The sequence below is a fragment of the Penicillium manginii genome, assembly GCF_028828005.1.
Source record: "Penicillium manginii strain IBT 31320 chromosome Unknown utg000002l:1.0-5564898.0:1.0-5567710.0, whole genome shotgun sequence".
In the NCBI taxonomy this organism is placed as follows: domain Eukaryota; kingdom Fungi; phylum Ascomycota; class Eurotiomycetes; order Eurotiales; family Aspergillaceae; genus Penicillium; species Penicillium manginii.
The window spans coordinates 1-18,713 of record NW_026643103.1 but is presented as its reverse complement, the minus strand read 5'-3'; the positions used below and the strand labels follow the sequence as shown (position 1 = coordinate 18,713).

Sequence of the window (18,713 nt, the reverse complement as noted above, 5' to 3'; positions counted from 1 at the left end):
CCAAGACACTGTCAATATTAAAGTGGACAGCTGCTGGCCCTAGCTTCTATTCTGCCCGGTCCAGGTAGATAGCGGGTGCGCGGCGGGATTGTCTTGAACTGGTCCCGTAGAAGACTCTTTCATGCTGTTCTGGTGGTCAGTTCTCGATATACTGGTTATCCGATCTGGCCAGTCTGGTAATACTGAGGACCTCCGGACAGGGCCAAGACAGGACCTTATTCAGACTATGCCTTGGTGGTCCGGCTGGGTTCTTCTTATGGTTATATCGTGTATGGCAGTCATTGCAGTACTCAGGGGAGTGAAGAAGTTACTTTGCTAGTAGTACACCAGTGTATCGTTTGTCTTAGTCTGGATTTTTAGTATCCAGCTTGATATCAGAATCTAGGGTTATGTCTGGATCTGGTATGTCTATAGTTTGCTATAGGTTGGTGGTATGGCTTGAAATATTTATATTATTATAGTTGAACTGTTAGGGGATCTGATCAGAGACTCTGTAATATTATCTCTGGCTAGTACTATGGATGATACTTTGCTGGTACGTAAGGGTTCTGGTAAATAACGATTGGTATTTGTGTTTATAGGTAAACTGTCTAGTGATATATAGGTTAGGTTACTTAGTAGGAATTAAGAAAGAGTAGTACCTTTAAGTTCTAGGATTGTAGTAGGTGTAGGGTTTAGAGATAAAGGTGGCTAATTTTCTCTAGGTAGTTTAGGCTCCTCTTGGGAAAAGGAAGGACTGGTAGGAAGGATAGACCCCAGAACAGGTTTATCGGGTATAGGTGTAGAATTAGCACTGTATTGACTGATCTTAGCTGTATGGTCTGTGGCCTAAGTAGTTCTGGTAGTCTATCGCTATCGCTGATGCCATCGTTGGATTGTACGAGCCTTGCGCCTCTGCTGCGCGGAGAAGTATTTCTGTGGTCGGCCTCACTTTCGAATCTTGGGGCCTGGGGCTTTGGATATTATATTGAAGCTGGTTCTTCAGTAGCTAATTATAGAGGTAAGAAATATAAAACCTATTTATACAAGAAATGATCTAGGAGTAGATAGGAATAGGGGCTATAGCTAGCACGAGTTATTTAGTTAAGAGTACGGTGGCAGATTAGATAGATTAGAAATATAATTTCTAATTAAATTTAGTTAGTTTACTGGCTGCTAAAAGAAGTATAGCTTGGTACTATCCCAAAAGCAGTTTAGCTATCGCTGAAAATCTATCGAAGTCGCCGAAAATCAAGCTGTCTGTTGAGAATCTGAAATCCTTAAAAGCCCTTAACTTCTCTACCTTTCTCTGGCTTAAACAGAGCCGGCACAGGGGTTTTGATGACGGTTTCCGATTAATCAGATCTTCTTTAACCCCTATCTATAATCTTAACCCCCCTGCGATGCCGGGGTGGCTCTGGTCTAAGTCATGAATTGTCCGTTAGATGCAGAATCGGCGAATCAGGACGCGAAGAAATGCAATGGGGCCGACTTTCTTTTCCACTAGGGTATAGACCCTAAAACCCATTTTCTGGTATAACGACAAGCATAATTGACCGCGGATTTCGCATGTAATTGAGTACCATGTCCCTCACGAGGGTGATGTCTGATTTTGAAGTCAAACCAGGTGTCGTAGTTTTAAAAATTCCCGGAACATCAATCACACCGAGATGACTTTCGTGAGGTCCATGAATCTCCAACCGAAGGACATCCGAGGAAAATGTGGGCAGGTTATATTCCATGGCCGTTGATAGTCCCATCGCTAGATGAACCTTGGGCAGCTTAGCTTTTGTATTCATTGCTAGGTCCAGACGAATAGACCAACCTCAGTCATCATGTTCTCGAACTCCGTCTCATTCAGTGTCTCAATGTCGGATATAGTCCAACTAGCATTCTCCTTTCCATCTTCGTGGGTTGTTGAGATGATGGACCCGGTGAGTTTCCGCATTTTCAAGCTAGGGTCTCTCCGAAATATGATCTGCGTCGCAAACCGAGTACACTCGAATTCGAAATTGACTTCCATATTTTACACAAAGAAAGTATCTCAAACCCTAACACCAAGACCATAATAATGCCTATCTAGGATAGGCGCAGCCAGCGTGCATATAATCCCTGTCCCTAAGAATAGAAATATGACTTATCTAAAAAGGCAGCAGATATGGCCTAGGTACTTGAATTACACGTCTCGCGGAATACACAGCCTCTCGCTCGCTGCGCCCCCCGAGTCCAAGGTATTGCAGCTTACGCCAACTTGATCAGGATGGTTTTCACCGAGATTTATCGTGCGAGTCTCATCACCTGTACCTTACCTCGAGCCCTCTGCTTCCTTCCATCGCCCTTGATCCCGCTGTATAAATGCTAGGTCTCGCATGCTCTCCAGAGTGTCGGGATGCTCTGGCCCTAATAACTGCTTCCGGGTCTCCATCACCTGCACCATTACCTCTTCCGCCTCCTTCCACCGCCTTTGATCCTGGTACATCGATGACAGGTTCGCCATGCTATTCAGGGTATCGGGATAGTCTGGTCCCAACACCCGCTTGCGGGTCTCGACGACCTGTACCTGCAGCTCTTCCGCCTCTTTCCATCGTCTCTGATTCCGGTATATCGATGCCAGGTTGCTCATACTGTTCAGAGTGTCGGGATGGTCTGGTCCTAATAGGCGCTTCCTGGACTTTATTACCTGCACCTGCAGCTCCTCTGCCTCCTCCCAACGCCATTGGTCCTGATATATCGATGCTAAGTCGCTCATGCTATTCAGTGTGTCTGGATGGCCCGGCCCTAGCAGCTGCTTCCAGGTCTCCATCACTTGCACCCGCAGCTCTTCCGCCTCCTTGTATCGTCCCTTTTTTTGATAGAAAGACGGCAGGCAATTCATGATGGCCTCTTTCCACCTTTCTCGATCCCGGTATATTGACGCTAGGTTGCTCATGCTATTCAGAGTGACGGGATGCTCTGGCCCTAGCAACTGCTTCCGGGTCTCCATCACCTGCACCATTACTTCTTCCGCCTCCTTCAACCGCCTTTGATCCTGGTATATCGATGACAGGTTTGCCATGCTATTCAGGGTATCGGGATGGTCTGGTCCCAATATCCGCTTGCGGGTCTCGACGACCTGTACCTGCAGCTCTTCCGCCTCTTTCCATCGTCTCTGATTCCGGTATGTTGATGCCAGGTTGCTCATGATAGTCAGAGTATGAGGATGCTCTTGCTCTAGTAACTTCTTACATATCTTCATCACCTGCAGCTGCAGTTCCTCCGCTTTTGTCCATCGTCCCAGATCCCAGTATGTCGACGCTAGGTTATTTATGATGGTTATAGTGTTGGGATGGTCTGACCCTAGCACCCGCTTACAGGTCTCCATCACCTGTACCTGCAGGTCTTCCGCCTCCTTCCATCGTCCTTGATCACGGTATGTTAATGCCAAGTTGCTCATGCTATTCAGAGTATCGGGATGCTCTGGCCCTAGCACCTGCTTCCTGGTCTCCATAACCTGTACATGAAGGCCTTCTGCTTCTTTCCATCGTCCCTGATCCCAGTATGTCAATGCCAGGTTGCTCATGCTGTTCAAAGTGTAGGGATGGTCCGGCCCTAACACTCGCTTCCGGGTCTCAATAACTTGCACGTTCAGCCTTTCTGCCTTTTCCCATCGGCCCCCCCAGGCTGCATGCCAACCCAAGCATCTCAAAACTATCGAGTGTCTTCTCATTCTCCAGGCCGAATAATTCAGTTCTCGCCTTTGTTGCTCTTTCAGCCATTCTTTTACAATCGACAAAATTGCGTCGGGTCCATGCAAACGATGCGGCTTCGTGAAGGAGTGAAGCCCATTCCCTTAGCGATGCTTCGGCTTCGGGCTTCTGTGCAACTGCGCATTGCACATGAGCAAATAGCAATTGGCATTTTGGCCAGTTCTCAAATTTCCCTGTTGGAAAATTGCTGTAAAGTTTTCGGATAAAGTGCTCCTTCCACCTTTCAAGCCGCTTGTGAGCCTTCAGCCACTCCTGCATAGCCAGTTGGACCAGACGATGCATTTCAAAGTTCGTTGCAGCCGCACTGATGAATATTAACGAGTAGTCTCTCAACACCAATATATCGTCCTCAAAACTGTCGGTCACGCTGGATTCACTTTCGCTCTCCTCCCCGTGGTCGCCACCGCTTGTTTTATCCATGTCCTGAGGCGATAGGTTTCCAGTATTATCTCTCGTCTCTTTACCCACTTGAAGAAGAATATCAGGAATTCCTTGTCTATCGAAGAAGCTCATGAGAGACAATAAATCCGCTGCTGATGGTCTTATTTGCCTTATATGATCAAACGACAATTGCCAGGTAAGAAGGATGGCATTTTTGGCTTCTTGGTCTCGGCGAAGATGTCCACTTTCATAACCAAGGAATTTTATTTTCTTGTGGTCGCTCCTCTGGAACTCTCCGAGATATTGTGTGACTGAAAGTCGAGGCGCTCTTTGCTTGATGTAGGCCACTGCTTGCACAATCGCAAGCGGCATGAACTCCAGAGCTGCGGCCAGCTGAATGACGACTTCCATGTTAGCTTGCGCTCCGAGCTTCTTCTCAAAGAGCATTATTGCATGGGTTTCGTCCATAGGTTCAACTGTAATAATATCGCCATCATCTACCATTCTTGATACCACGTGCCTGCTCCGACTTGTCATAAGGATTACGCCTTTCAAGCTCTGAGGGAAATAGGACCAGATTGATCGTCCTGGAGTGCTAATTTGGTCACCTTCAAGGCAGTTCCGCTCTACCATTGGAGTTTCGTGGAGGAATTGATCATCGTCGAGATTATCAAGAATGAGCACCCATTTCCCGTTCTTCTCATCCAGTAACCAATCGTGAAGGAGTTTGAATGCGATCGTCTTGGGATTCTGCCGGCCGGGTATCTTGACCAGGTCGGCAATATCTTGACAACTCTGCTCGAAACGGGTTGCATTACTCGCGTGAATCCAAAAAATCCACGTCCCGGGTGATTGGTCTCGAACCCGGTGCGAGTATTCAATAGCAAGTTGGGATTTCCTTCTAAATTATCAGTAGTGAACAACGAGCGGGCCTTTTCTAGTCGCACCCGACGCCACCTAGTCCGATAAGCGCTATCCTAGACCCTGGTGCAGAGGCCTTTGCATGTATATGATCAAGTAGGGTTCCACAGTCGACAAAGTCCGGGTCACGGCGAAACGGGACGTTTGATGAAGGGCTCGGTGGGGTTTCCGGTCGCTCTGGGTCAGACAGCAATTAGTCAACTTGGCTGAACCAAATTCATGCGTTTCGCGATACTTACGTAGGGGTAGGTAAAACTGGGGGTTGTTGATAGTGCCATTGTTAGTTCCAATCTGGAGCCCAGAGTTTCCGCTGCCAAATGAGGTCAACGCCATGATTGAAGCAACTCATAGGGTGCAATGAGTATTTTCAGGAAAGGGGTAAGCAGGAACCGGGCCACGTAGCCAGGTGAGGGGCATCTCAGCCTCATATCAGGTGACTTGACAGCGGTACGCGCTGCACACTGCCAGAGGCGACCGAATTTGTGAGTAGTTAGCAACGTCCTCAGAATTATACCGCGAACCAACCGAGTACAGTGGGTGCTCAAAAAAACTTGCTCTTCTCCACTTTTTTATATAATATTCTGCCGGTTATTCTGCCAGCTAAAAACCTCAACCAAAACGTCAAATTCATAGTAGTTGTAACGGGCCAGGTCCCGATCTATGGCCCAGGTTAGACCTGTACATGGGCCAGCCCATGGGTTTTCTTGGCGGCCCATGGGCTGGCCCATTTGGCCCATTTGGCCCCCAAATTTGCACAAATTATATGCAAGATATTCAATATTACCAGTGGTATTTGATAGTGTTCTAATTATACAGCTTTAACTATGGCAAATTACCAAATAGATTACCATTCACCAAATAGATTGTAAGTTAAAAGATATATATTCCTTTACTCGTAAGTGTTACACGCTTTGCTAACTGGTCACGGTGAGTGGTTAGATCTGGGTAAACAACTTACTAGTTGTTCTCTGTGTCGTTGGACGTCTGTAATATCTATCACTCGTACTCCTTAAGTCTGAACTCGCAACCGTACCGTTGCTATGTTAAGTCTTACACGGACTCGGGTCCTATAGAGTAACTTTGAAGGAGGCACTAGGTAGTACGCCAAGTAGGTCAGTCCGAAGAGTTTCCCTACTAAGTAGACTGTAAGTTATTTTTCTTGAGTAGACTGTAAGTAATTTTCTCGTACGATTAACCTTAAAATTTTAGAAGTTCTAAGTATATATAATCTAAGACTTTGTATGTCTCAATAGGCTTAGGGAAGATTGGATAAAGAAGAAGGTATTAGGGTTTGTTCAATAAGGAAGAAGATTGGTGTTTGCAATGTTTGCTGATGTTGTATTGATTGTCTTACTTGTCTTGTTCTGTATGTTATTCTATAGGCAAGAAGGTCCTATATGTATATCAAGTATTATAGCTACACCTAGTTTTTATTGTTATAACCACCCTATTCGTTATAGGTAGGTTTAGGCGATGTATAGACACCGTAGGCAGGGTATCGGTGAGCTGAGGTGCCAATACGGGCGCCATAAGCGGGGTATCGGTGAGCTGAGGTGCCCGTACGGGCGCCATAAGCGGGATCTTGGTGAGCTGAGGTGCCAATACGGGCGCCATAAGCGGGGTATCGGTGAGCTGAGGTGCCAATATGGGCGCCATTTAGGCATCAGCATAAGTGCCACTCAGGCGTCAGCATAGGTGTCACTCAGCCGTCGGTATGGGTGCCACTCAGCCGTCAGCACGGGTGCCACTCAGCTGTCAGCACGGGTGCCACTCAGCCGTCAGCACGGGTGCTATTCAGCCGTCGGTATGGGTGCCGCTCGGCCATCGGTATGGGTGCCGCTCGGCCATCGGTATGGGTGCCGCTCGGCCATCGGTATGGGTGCTGCTTAGCTGTCGGCACGGGTGCCACTTAGGTGTCACCTATCGGTTGTTATAGCCGGAGCTTTGGCGTATTTTGTTATAGGGTTTTATAGTATAATATTCATATTCCCCCTTAATCTTTATATATATCTTTTTATATAGAGATTAGCTCTGAATATTAGTTATTATATTAGGTATATGATTTATAAATATAGGTTTTATCACATTTTTGGTGAATATATCAGCAATATTATCTTTTGATGGTATTGGTACTAGTTTTATTTGATTCTTTTGTATAGCATTCCTAGTAAAATGATATATGATATCAATATGCTTTGATCTTTTATGAAATTCAGGGTTTTCAGCAAGCTTTTTTGCTCCTTCATTATCTATTAATATTATAGGTATTGTATCAGTATAACCTAGTTTTAGGTGATTATTAATATAATTTAGCATATTATTTAGATATATAGCTTCTTTCGTAGCTTCTTTTAGTGCCATATATTCAGCTTCACAGCTAGATAAGGCTACTGTCTTTTGTAGCTGGCTATTCCAAGATATTGGGTTTGTCAGGCCTAGATCATTACTTAGGCTAAATATATAGCCAGTAGTAGATCTTCTATTATTAATATCATTTGCCCAATCACTATCACAATAACCTTTTATATATAGGTTATTACCAGAGCAATTATATATTAGGCCTTGATTATTATATTTTAGTATATAGCACCATATATAGTATATAGCTTTGAAGTGCTCTTGGCTAGGATTTGACATAAACCGAGCACAATTTATCACAGAAAAGGCTATATCTGGCCTTGTTTTTAAGGCTAAATATAATAAAGAGCCTATTTCCTTTTGGTATTGTTTTATATCTGTATTACTAGCTGTAGTAGTATTTTTTGATAATTTTATGCCTGGTTCACCAGGTATATCCTTATTTTTATAGGTATTATTATTATATATATTGAATTTAGTTAATAATTTATCAATATATTTTATTTGAGATATATATAGCTTTTTTGCTTTATAGTCAATGGTTATATCATTACCTAGGAAGGTAGTAATTTGCCCTATTTCATCTAATTCGATAGATATATTTATTTTATCTTTTAGGGCTTTGATATAGGTTAGATCTTTATGTAATACTAGTATATCATCAACATGACTAGACTTCGGCAAAATGGGTTATGGGTTGAAGGGTTGGACCCATAACCCATCGCCAAGAACCCATCATTTAGAGTTTAAGCATAAAAATGCCAAGACTTGCCTAATTAGGCCTCCTTATACAGGTTTTATACAGATTTTATGCAGGATGGGTTTTTGATGGGTTTTATGGGTGCTTGGCATGCCAAGAAATGCCAAGAATGGGTCCAAAATATGGGTTCTGCCGAAGTCTAAACATGACATATTAGTATACAACTATCTTTTTTATTTATATATATTCCTTCATCATATGGAAATACCTCAAAATCTAGCACTTCTAGTACTGATTTTAGGTATTGATACCATAGTCTAGGAGATTGTTTTAATTCATATAGTGCTTTGTTTAGTTTTGCACATTTGTTTTGATATATATCTTGGTTATATAGACCTATTGGTAATATAGTATATATCTCAGCATCAATATCAGCATGACAGAATGCATTTTTTACATCATATTGCCATATATATAAGCCTTTATTAACAGCTATTAATAATAGCATATGCCATGACTCTGTTCTGCATGTTGTTGAAAAGGTTTCTAGGAAGTCTATTCCTAGTTTTTGGTTAAAACCTTGTATAACCCATCTAGCCTTATAGCGAATAGTATTATCACTATTAGTAATATGACTAGTATTATTGGCTGTTCTATTTATAGTAGGTTTCATCTTGAAAATCCACCGGCCATTAATAGGTATAGTATTATTAGGGATATCAACAATATCCTATGTCTTTTGGCTGACTAATGCATTATTTTCTGCTATACAGGCTTTTTGCCAGTATAGGCTATCAGGGCCTTCTAGGGCCTGTTTTAGTGTATTAGGCTCTTTAGTAGTAGTTGTAGTTAAAACAAAGTTTAATACACTACTATATAGAGGTCTATCCCATGGGGGTAAATTCAATGAGGCCCATTGAATTTTTTAGGGTTTTGTTAAGTATGGGGGAAAAAAGTGGGTCCAGGGCCCATTGAATTTAGATTTCAAACCCCCATTGAATTTAGCAAAATAATGTCGTAGAGTTTCCAGATTTCGATATATTTTAATTTAGTATTAGTTTTATTCCATAGCCAAATTTAAGCACAATCAGAGCATATCCAGTATCGATTTTGTCCCCCACAAAGTAGCAAGATTTTTTGATGGGGTAACCACCAGCCGCCGGTCGCGACCAGTCAAACCCACCAACATCAACAACCACCATATGTAGTTTAGTCATAGGATTTGTTTTTTTTTGTTTCAAATTTCAGGGGGGTTTTCCCAGATCCCCCATCATCATCCCATTTTATTTTGGGTCCATTTGAACAACATTGAGTTGATCCCATTTCCCAGATATACAATACCAGCCGATATATAGATTTCCATATCCGACATGGACACCGAATACCAGGCCCACGAATTATTTTGTGTCAATGCCGAATTTCGCGTGTTGATTTGCCAGAAATGTCAATGTGCCGTACGCCGGGGACAGATCAAGGCCCATTTAAGTAGTACCGTACATCGGATACCCATTTCGTGGGTACAGTATATCGACAGAGTGATCCAGCAGTGGGATCATATTGATGATCACCCAGAGGTGGATAGTTGGCCCCGCCAGATTGATCAACCCATCCCCGAGTTACCCGTTTATCAGGATGGATTATTGTGCCAGCAATGTGAGGTATATACATGCCGCCAGATCCGTACGATGAAGGCACATTGGATAGAGGCCCATCAGTATCGTGTACAGCAAAGCCGCGGTCGTCCCACACCCAGACAGGAAAAAGCCATCCAGGCCGCCATTAACGCCAATAGCCGAGCCGTTGCGTGTCAGCGTATATTCAGCCAAGGCCCCGGTTCACATTATATTCATATTGTGCAGCCCAATCCCAATGAGCCCCCCCCATAGACCCCGTGGAAGACCCCGACCGGATTCACCAGTTAGTGCAAATGGTTGAGGAGTATCAGCAGCAAGATCAACAGGCCCATGAAACCATCATCCAGGCCGGGGAGTTAGATGAAGCCACGCCATGGTTGAATCGGACGGGGTGGGTTCGGTATTTACAAGGGACCCCCCGGCAGCCATTATTCGAGAGTACCCAGCGCCCCGAGGAGGATGCCGAGGGACCAGAGCGTATCGCATTGGTCATTTGGGAGGCCATGGAGCGATTGGCATCGGTGAGCCAGGAGATCGCCAAGGCGTGCGGGCATTTAGTACGCATTGATGTGGTCCGTACGATGAAGGACGAGAGTCCACATAAGCCATTATTGGCATATTTAGATGCCACCGCCATTCAAAAGCATGTGGCACCGTGGCAGCAGATTATGATGTTTTTTGCACGAACCCAGGTATGATCACGTCCGTACCCGATATCAGACACCCAGGTTGATTCACCATCCCAGATTGAACATGATTGGGAATCACCCAAGTATTCATTTACCCCCCGACAGCAGCAGTTATGGGATGCCGTGTGGCGCCATGCCCAGGCCCAGGCCAGTTGTCCCGACCCCGAGGATGATGAGCCCGAGCCATTCGAGATTCGTCCCATCGAGCATGCATTATTAACGTTTTGCATCGATTTATTACGCCAGAAGATCCGCAACGATGAATATGGATGTGCCATGATTTGTGCCACCGCCGTGATTGGATGCGGGCAGTTTGGTTGGGCCACGCCCGAGAATTTCCCCCCCCGGATATCCAGTTTGATCAAGATCGCGCGGTTTTTTATTTTGCACAAAGCATTGCGGTTAGACCCCCCGGTCATCGGAGATCCGTCGTGGGTTCGCCGGGCAGCAGAACCCGCCATGGTTTGAAGGTGATATGATCGGCATCGATGAGGCATATGCCCACGATGATGAAGGATATGGCAGTGCCCCCCCCCATCCCCGGTGGCCATGCGTAGTTCCCCCCCCCCACCAGCGATGACATATTAGGAGCATTGACACAGGAGCAGCGCCAGCATCCCGACCGAACGTTCCCCGAATGGGTCACATATTTGGTGGATTTATTCATGGTTCGTGGGACCAATGGCCCCGTCCAGTGGTGGTTAGATTTACGTACGTACGGACGGACGATATTTATGAATACCCCCAGCGAGGGTCATATCGGGTGGAAGTCCGGAGATGAATTGTTGTACAAACAGATCCATTTTACCATGGGCCATTTCCGCGGATTTGTGCATGGGTTGGTTGGCCGGTTACGGCAGCAGTTGGTCCACGAGTTGATGTTTTGCACCGATCACCCGCCCCCAGCCATCCCGTGGGATCATTTGTACGATGATGCCACGCAGAGTGCCACCGGATGGAGTTTTTTACAGGATTTACGTACATCGTGGCCGGTCCAGGGTCCGACGTGGTTCATGGAGCGTATCCGCCACGAGCCCCGATTACAGCGTCAGTTTGTACAGTCCCACGGGGCCGGGTTCCGGATGCCCGCCATCGATCGGTTTTTTCGAGTGGTGAGCCAGTTCCGTGAGCGGTTAAGCGTGGCCGTCCATGTTTGTGCCGGTCAACCCAGCCGGGGTCCCGAGTTAATGAGCATCCGGCATCGTAACAGTGAGCGAGAGCGCCGCAATATATTCATTGAGGATGGCATGGTCACATTTGTCAGTCGATACCATAAGGGGTTCCATGTGGCCAATGATACCAAGGTGATTTTCCGATATTTACCCCGGGAGATTGGTGAGTTGGTCATATGGTATTTATGGTTAGTATTGCCATTTGTGGAGCAGATGCAGTCATATCAGCGGCATATACGGGGCGAAGCCGCCACCATCGGTCGACGGGCCGAGTATGTATGGTCCCCGGATCCCGATCGGCAGACCGAGTGGAGTAGCGTCCGGTTACGGGAGGTATTGAAGCGCGAGACCGCGATTGGATTGGATGGGCAGAAGTTGGGATTACAGGCATACCGTGACATCGCCATCGCCATCAGCCGGCGGTATTTACGCCCCAGCAGTCAGTTCCAGGCCAACACCGAGGAGGAGGCCCCCGACATTGACGACGAGACATCCATGGATGATGATGGGATCCGAGCATTCATTGCGGATATCCAGGCCGCGCATTCCGCCAGCATTGCCGGGACGCAATATGGCCGGATGATGATGGAGAATCCCAACACCACGGCCCGGCACCGCGAGTTATTCCGCCAGGTGAGCCAGGATTGGCATTATTTTTTAGGATTCGAGTCCACCCGTATCGAACATGACCGCCGGGCCCCCGGCACCAAGCGTAAGCCCAACCCATGGGAAGTCGAAACGGCCGAGGCCCGTACGCAGCGTCGATATGATTTACACCAGACCAACATAGACGAGGCATTCCAGCACATGATGGGGAGCAACACCGTAGCATTGCGGGGGCAACAGGGTCCCGTATTACAAGCCATCAAGCATGGGGTAAGCCCCATTGTGGCGGTCATGCCCACCGGGGGAGGTAAGAGTGTGTTGTTTATGTTGCCCGCGTGGGTGAGTGGCCGTGCCGGGTTAACCATCGTGGTTGTTCCATTGATTGCATTACGCGGTGACATGGAAGCACGATGCCAGCGATTGGGGATTTCATGTGCGGTATGGGACCCCTATCCCATGGGGGTAAATTCAATGAGGCCCATTGAATTTTTTAGGGTTTTGTTAAGTATGGGGGAAAAAAGTGGGTCCAGGGCCCATTGAATTTAGATTTCAAACCCCCATTGAATTTAGCAAAATAATGTCGTAGAGTTTCCAGATTTCGATATATTTTAATTTAGTATTAGTTTTATTCCATAGCCAAATTTAAGCACAATCAGAGCATATCCAGTATCGATTTTGTCCCCCACAAAGTAGCAAGATTTTTTGATGGGGTAACCACCAGCCGCCGGTCGCGACCAGTCAAACCCACCAACATCAACAACCACCATATGTAGTTTAGTCATAGGATTTGTTTTTTTTTGTTTCAAATTTCAGGGGGGTTTTCCCAGATCCCCCATCATCATCCCATTTTATTTTGGGTCCATTTGAACAACATTGAGTTGATCCCATTTCCCAGATATACAATACCAGCCGATATATAGATTTCCATATCCGACATGGACACCGAATACCAGGCCCACGAATTATTTTGTGTCAATGCCGAATTTCGCGTGTTGATTTGCCAGAAATGTCAATGTGCCGTACGCCGGGGACAGATCAAGGCCCATTTAAGTAGTACCGTACATCGGATACCCATTTCGTGGGTACAGTATATCGACAGAGTGATCCAGCAGTGGGATCATATTGATGATCACCCAGAGGTGGATAGTTGGCCCCGCCAGATTGATCAACCCATCCCCGAGTTACCCGTTTATCAGGATGGATTATTGTGCCAGCAATGTGAGGTATATACATGCCGCCAGATCCGTACGATGAAGGCACATTGGATAGAGGCCCATCAGTATCGTGTACAGCAAAGCCGCGGTCGTCCCACACCCAGACAGGAAAAAGCCATCCAGGCCGCCATTAACGCCAATAGCCGAGCCGTTGCGTGTCAGCGTATATTCAGCCAAGGCCCCGGTTCACATTATATTCATATTGTGCAGCCCAATCCCAATGAGCCCCCCCATAGACCCCGTGGAAGACCCCGACCGGATTCACCAGTTAGTGCAAATGGTTGAGGAGTATCAGCAGCAAGATCAACAGGCCCATGAAACCATCATCCAGGCCGGGGAGTTAGATGAAGCCACGCCATGGTTGAATCGGACGGGGTGGGTTCGGTATTTACAAGGGACCCCCCCGGCAGCCATTATTCGAGAGTACCCAGCGCCCCGAGGAGGATGCCGAGGGACCAGAGCGTATCGCATTGGTCATTTGGGAGGCCATGGAGCGATTGGCATCGGTGAGCCAGGAGATCGCCAAGGCGTGCGGGCATTTAGTACGCATTGATGTGGTCCGTACGATGAAGGACGAGAGTCCACATAAGCCATTATTGGCATATTTAGATGCCACCGCCATTCAAAAGCATGTGGCACCGTGGCAGCAGATTATGATGTTTTTTGCACGAACCCAGGTATGATCACGTCCGTACCCGATATCAGACACCCAGGTTGATTCACCATCCCAGATTGAACATGATTGGGAATCACCCAAGTATTCATTTACCCCCCGACAGCAGCAGTTATGGGATGCCGTGTGGCGCCATGCCCAGGCCCAGGCCAGTTGTCCCGACCCCGAGGATGATGAGCCCGAGCCATTCGAGATTCGTCCCATCGAGCATGCATTATTAACGTTTTGCATCGATTTATTACGCCAGAAGATCCGCAACGATGAATATGGATGTGCCATGATTTGTGCCACCGCCGTGATTGGATGCGGGCAGTTTGGTTGGGCCACGCCCGAGAATTTCCCCCCCCCGGATATCCAGTTTGATCAAGATCGCGCGGTTTTTTATTTTGCACAAAGCATTGCGGTTAGACCCCCCGGTCATCGGAGATCCGTCGTGGGTTCGCCGGGCAGCAGAACCCGCCATGGTTTGAAGGTGATATGATCGGCATCGATGAGGCATATGCCCACGATGATGAAGGATATGGCAGTGCCCCCCCCCATCCCCGGTGGCCATGCGTAGTTCCCCCCCCCCAGCGATGACATATTAGGAGCATTGACACAGGAGCAGCGCCAGCATCCCGACCGAACGTTCCCCGAATGGGTCACATATTTGGTGGATTTATTCATGGTTCGTGGGACCAATGGCCCCGTCCAGTGGTGGTTAGATTTACGTACGTACGGACGGACGATATTTATGAATACCCCCAGCGAGGGTCATATCGGGTGGAAGTCCGGAGATGAATTGTTGTACAAACAGATCCATTTTACCATGGGCCATTTCCGCGGATTTGTGCATGGGTTGGTTGGCCGGTTACGGCAGCAGTTGGTCCACGAGTTGATGTTTTGCACCGATCACCCGCCCCCAGCCATCCCGTGGGATCATTTGTACGATGATGCCACGCAGAGTGCCACCGGATGGAGTTTTTTACAGGATTTACGTACATCGTGGCCGGTCCAGGGTCCGACGTGGTTCATGGAGCGTATCCGCCACGAGCCCCGATTACAGCGTCAGTTTGTACAGTCCCACGGGGCCGGGTTCCGGATGCCCGCCATCGATCGGTTTTTTCGAGTGGTGAGCCAGTTCCGTGAGCGGTTAAGCGTGGCCGTCCATGTTTGTGCCGGTCAACCCAGCCGGGGTCCCGAGTTAATGAGCATCCGGCATCGTAACAGTGAGCGAGAGCGCCGCAATATATTCATTGAGGATGGCATGGTCACATTTGTCAGTCGATACCATAAGGGGTTCCATGTGGCCAATGATACCAAGGTGATTTTCCGATATTTACCCCGGGAGATTGGTGAGTTGGTCATATGGTATTTATGGTTAGTATTGCCATTTGTGGAGCAGATGCAGTCATATCAGCGGCATATACGGGGCGAAGCCGCCACCATCGGTCGACGGGCCGAGTATGTATGGTCCCCGGATCCCGATCGGCAGACCGAGTGGAGTAGCGTCCGGTTACGGGAGGTATTGAAGCGCGAGACCGCGATTGGATTGGATGGGCAGAAGTTGGGATTACAGGCATACCGTGACATCGCCATCGCCATCAGCCGGCGGTATTTACGCCCCAGCAGTCAGTTCCAGGCCAACACCGAGGAGGAGGCCCCCGACATTGACGACGAGACATCCATGGATGATGATGGGATCCGAGCATTCATTGCGGATATCCAGGCCGCGCATTCCGCCAGCATTGCCGGGACGCAATATGGCCGGATGATGATGGAGAATCCCAACACCACGGCCCGGCACCGCGAGTTATTCCGCCAGGTGAGCCAGGATTGGCATTATTTTTTAGGATTCGAGTCCACCCGTATCGAACATGACCGCCGGGCCCCCGGCACCAAGCGTAAGCCCAACCCATGGGAAGTCGAAACGGCCGAGGCCCGTACGCAGCGTCGATATGATTTACACCAGACCAACATAGACGAGGCATTCCAGCACATGATGGGGAGCAACACCGTAGCATTGCGGGGGCAACAGGGTCCCGTATTACAAGCCATCAAGCATGGGGTAAGCCCCATTGTGGCGGTCATGCCCACCGGGGGAGGTAAGAGTGTGTTGTTTATGTTGCCCGCGTGGGTGAGTGGCCGTGCCGGGTTAACCATCGTGGTTGTTCCATTGATTGCATTACGCGGTGACATGGAAGCACGATGCCAGCGATTGGGGATTTCATGTGCGGTATGGGACCCCCAACGGCCACCCGATGGGGTATCCATCGTATTGATCACGCCCGAGAGCACCGACAGCGATGCATTTGCCGATTTTGTGACCCGGCAGCGGATGTTACAGCGATTAGATCGGATTGTGGTGGACGAGTGCCATATGGTATTAAGTCAACAGGAGCGATTCCGGCCATTATTCCAGCAGTTGGGCAAGTTACGAACCGCAGCCACCCAGATCGTGATGTTGACCGCGACATTGCCCCCCCCGCAGCGAGGAATTATTATTCCATCGGATGCATTGGGTCCGGGATCAAGTGGTATTATATCGGGGCCACACCAGCCGGCCCAATATCGCATATCGTGTCCATACGATCCCCGTAGACGATGGATATGACCATCCGTTCCAGTGGGTGCAGATGCGGAGTGTGATCCAGTTCATCCAGGACCGTGTTCGCCGAGCGTACCCCGGCCGGGTGATCATATATGCCACCGTCCGGGCCCATGTCACCGCATTGGCCGAGTTATTAGGTTGTGCCGCATACCATAGCAAGCAGGTGGACAAGGAAGGGATTTTGGCATCATTCCGCCACCAGGCCGGGGCGGTGATCACGGCCACCAGTGCGTTAGGGATGGGGATTGATATCCCCGATATCCGCAGTGTGATCCACGTTGGTCAGCCCCGGACCATGTTAGATTACGCGCAGGAAAGTGGGCGGGCCGGGCGTGATGGACAGCCCAGCGAGGCGATTATCATCCAGGCCGAGGGTCAGACGATGGGGCGGGAATGCCGTCCGTTTTGGATGCACGATGCGCCCCCGGACGACCATGCCCATGTTGTTGAGTATATGGAGGCGGCGGTGACGGGTTGCCGGCGAGTGATATTGGATGGGTATTTGGATGGACCCATCGAGGAATACCAACGACAGCGATGTGGTGATCGGGTGGTCGAGTCCGCATGTGATGGATGTATGCCCAATTGGGAAGACCAGGAGTCCCGGATTGGATCCGCGTCCCCCGTTATCGCCGATGACCCGATGGTTGATGTTGGGGCGGTTGAGCCGGTGATGGCCGGCCCGACGGAGGATATTCCCAGCACCATGGCCCGGGCCGTACCAATCGCCATCCAGCATACATTTCGGCAACAGGATATCCAACGGGCCGAATTATGCCAGCAGGCGGATGGGAGGGCCGGTCAGCAATATGAGGATGAAGAGTTTTTGATCCGTGAGATTGAGAAGTGGGTTGATCGTTGTTGGACATGCAGCCAAGGAGGCCGTGACGATGGACATGAGATGTGGAAGTGTTGGTATGGTGAAGGGGGCAGCGGCAAGATTGCGCAGGCCAGTAAGGATTGGATGGTCAAGATTCGACGGCAGATTTCGTACGATGGGTTCACGGCGCATTTTTGGTGTGGGATGCCGCAGTATATATGTCCGCGGAGCGATCGGCGAACGGAGCATAGTCCGCAGACGGTCCAGGCATGTGATGGATATCGTACGGCATTGATTCCGACGATTGCGATGATGGTGCATGGGCCCCATGCCAATGCAGTAATCCGAGAACGGTGGTTCCAGCGATTGAGTGAGCATGGGGTGGATAATATCCGGGCGAACGATACAGAGTTGATTCGGTATTTGGGACAGATGGCGCGGAATTGTGGACGAAAGCGAGCGCAGATTACGGAAGAGTTTATTTGGTTACGGAGAGCATATCAAGGAGTTGAGCGTGGTGGGTAGGTGGAAATCGAGAGCGGCGTTCGTGTTTTCCGTATTCAAGTAATAAAGACGATGGCCAAATATATGTTGTCATGTTGCCGGGTTCCATGGTTGATTCAGTGTATTTCCAGGTGAGAGGGATGATTACGGTAGAAATATATGGGAATTATAGGGTCAGGAGGATAGATATATGATGGGTATTAGGAAGGTGATATACAGGACGATTGTATAGTAAGTGATAAGGTCATTAGTGATAGGGATCGTGTGTTATACGGAGATCGAGGTTTAGAAGTTGGGAATGTTCCGAGAGATGCCAGTGGTGAGGGTTTATGGATGGGTGGTGAGGGTTTGTAGATAGGTGGTGAGGGTTTATGGATGGGTGGTGAGGGTTTGTAGATAGGTGGTGAGGGTTTATGGATGGGTGGTGAGGGTTTGTAGATAGGTGGTGAGGGTTTGTAGATAGGTGTTTAGGGTTATATATGTTGGTGTTCCAAAGTTGTTTGTTATTAGATAAGTGGTTCCAACCCGTCCGAGAGTGCATAGGAAGAGATCAGAGTAACAAAAGTCAGTAAATCAGTTACAAGGTTTTGATATAGATAGCAAGGGACCCAGGGCCCATGAGATGAGGGTTTTCGGGGTAGAACCCGGTCAGAGGGTGGTTTTAGGGTTTTGGCATTGATATTAACCCGGGCCCGGGCCCGGGTGGTGAGTTTTAGGGTTGAAACC

The 18,713-nt window shown here is 48.3% G+C and overlaps 5 protein-coding genes across 5 annotated transcripts; 4 read left to right on the top strand and 1 right to left on the bottom strand.

Moving 5' to 3' along the window:
• Window positions 1–1,496: 1,496 nt before the first annotated feature.
• Window positions 1,497–2,002, bottom strand: N7533_001287 (uncharacterized protein; the record flags this gene model as incomplete). Its single annotated transcript, XM_057097937.1, has 2 exons — window positions 1,497–1,751; window positions 1,805–2,002. 2 exons carry the CDS (start codon window positions 2,000–2,002, stop codon window positions 1,497–1,499), a joined length of 453 nt encoding a protein of 150 aa, XP_056963073.1.
• Window positions 2,003–10,012: 8,010 nt separating this feature from the next.
• N7533_001286 (uncharacterized protein) lies at window positions 10,013–10,876 on the top strand (the record flags this gene model as incomplete). The annotated part of the gene is made up of 2 exons (XM_057097936.1): window positions 10,013–10,411; window positions 10,514–10,876. 2 exons carry the CDS (start codon window positions 10,013–10,015, stop codon window positions 10,874–10,876), a joined length of 762 nt encoding a protein of 253 aa, XP_056963072.1.
• A 197-nt stretch (window positions 10,877–11,073) lies between these two features.
• Window positions 11,074–12,726, top strand: N7533_001285 (uncharacterized protein; the record flags this gene model as incomplete). The annotated part of the gene is made up of 1 exon (XM_057097935.1): window positions 11,074–12,726. The coding sequence occupies one exon, from the start codon at window positions 11,074–11,076 to the stop codon at window positions 12,724–12,726; it is 1,653 nt and encodes a 550-aa protein (XP_056963071.1).
• A 2,155-nt stretch (window positions 12,727–14,881) lies between these two features.
• On the top strand, window positions 14,882–16,666 carry N7533_001284 (uncharacterized protein; the record flags this gene model as incomplete). The annotated part of the gene is made up of 1 exon (XM_057097934.1): window positions 14,882–16,666. One exon carries the CDS (start codon window positions 14,882–14,884, stop codon window positions 16,664–16,666), a length of 1,785 nt encoding a protein of 594 aa, XP_056963070.1.
• Window positions 16,667–16,688: 22 nt separating this feature from the next.
• N7533_001283 (uncharacterized protein) lies at window positions 16,689–18,008 on the top strand (the record flags this gene model as incomplete). Its single annotated transcript, XM_057097933.1, has 1 exon — window positions 16,689–18,008. The coding sequence occupies one exon, from the start codon at window positions 16,689–16,691 to the stop codon at window positions 18,006–18,008; it is 1,320 nt and encodes a 439-aa protein (XP_056963069.1).
• Window positions 18,009–18,713: the final 705 nt, after the last annotated feature.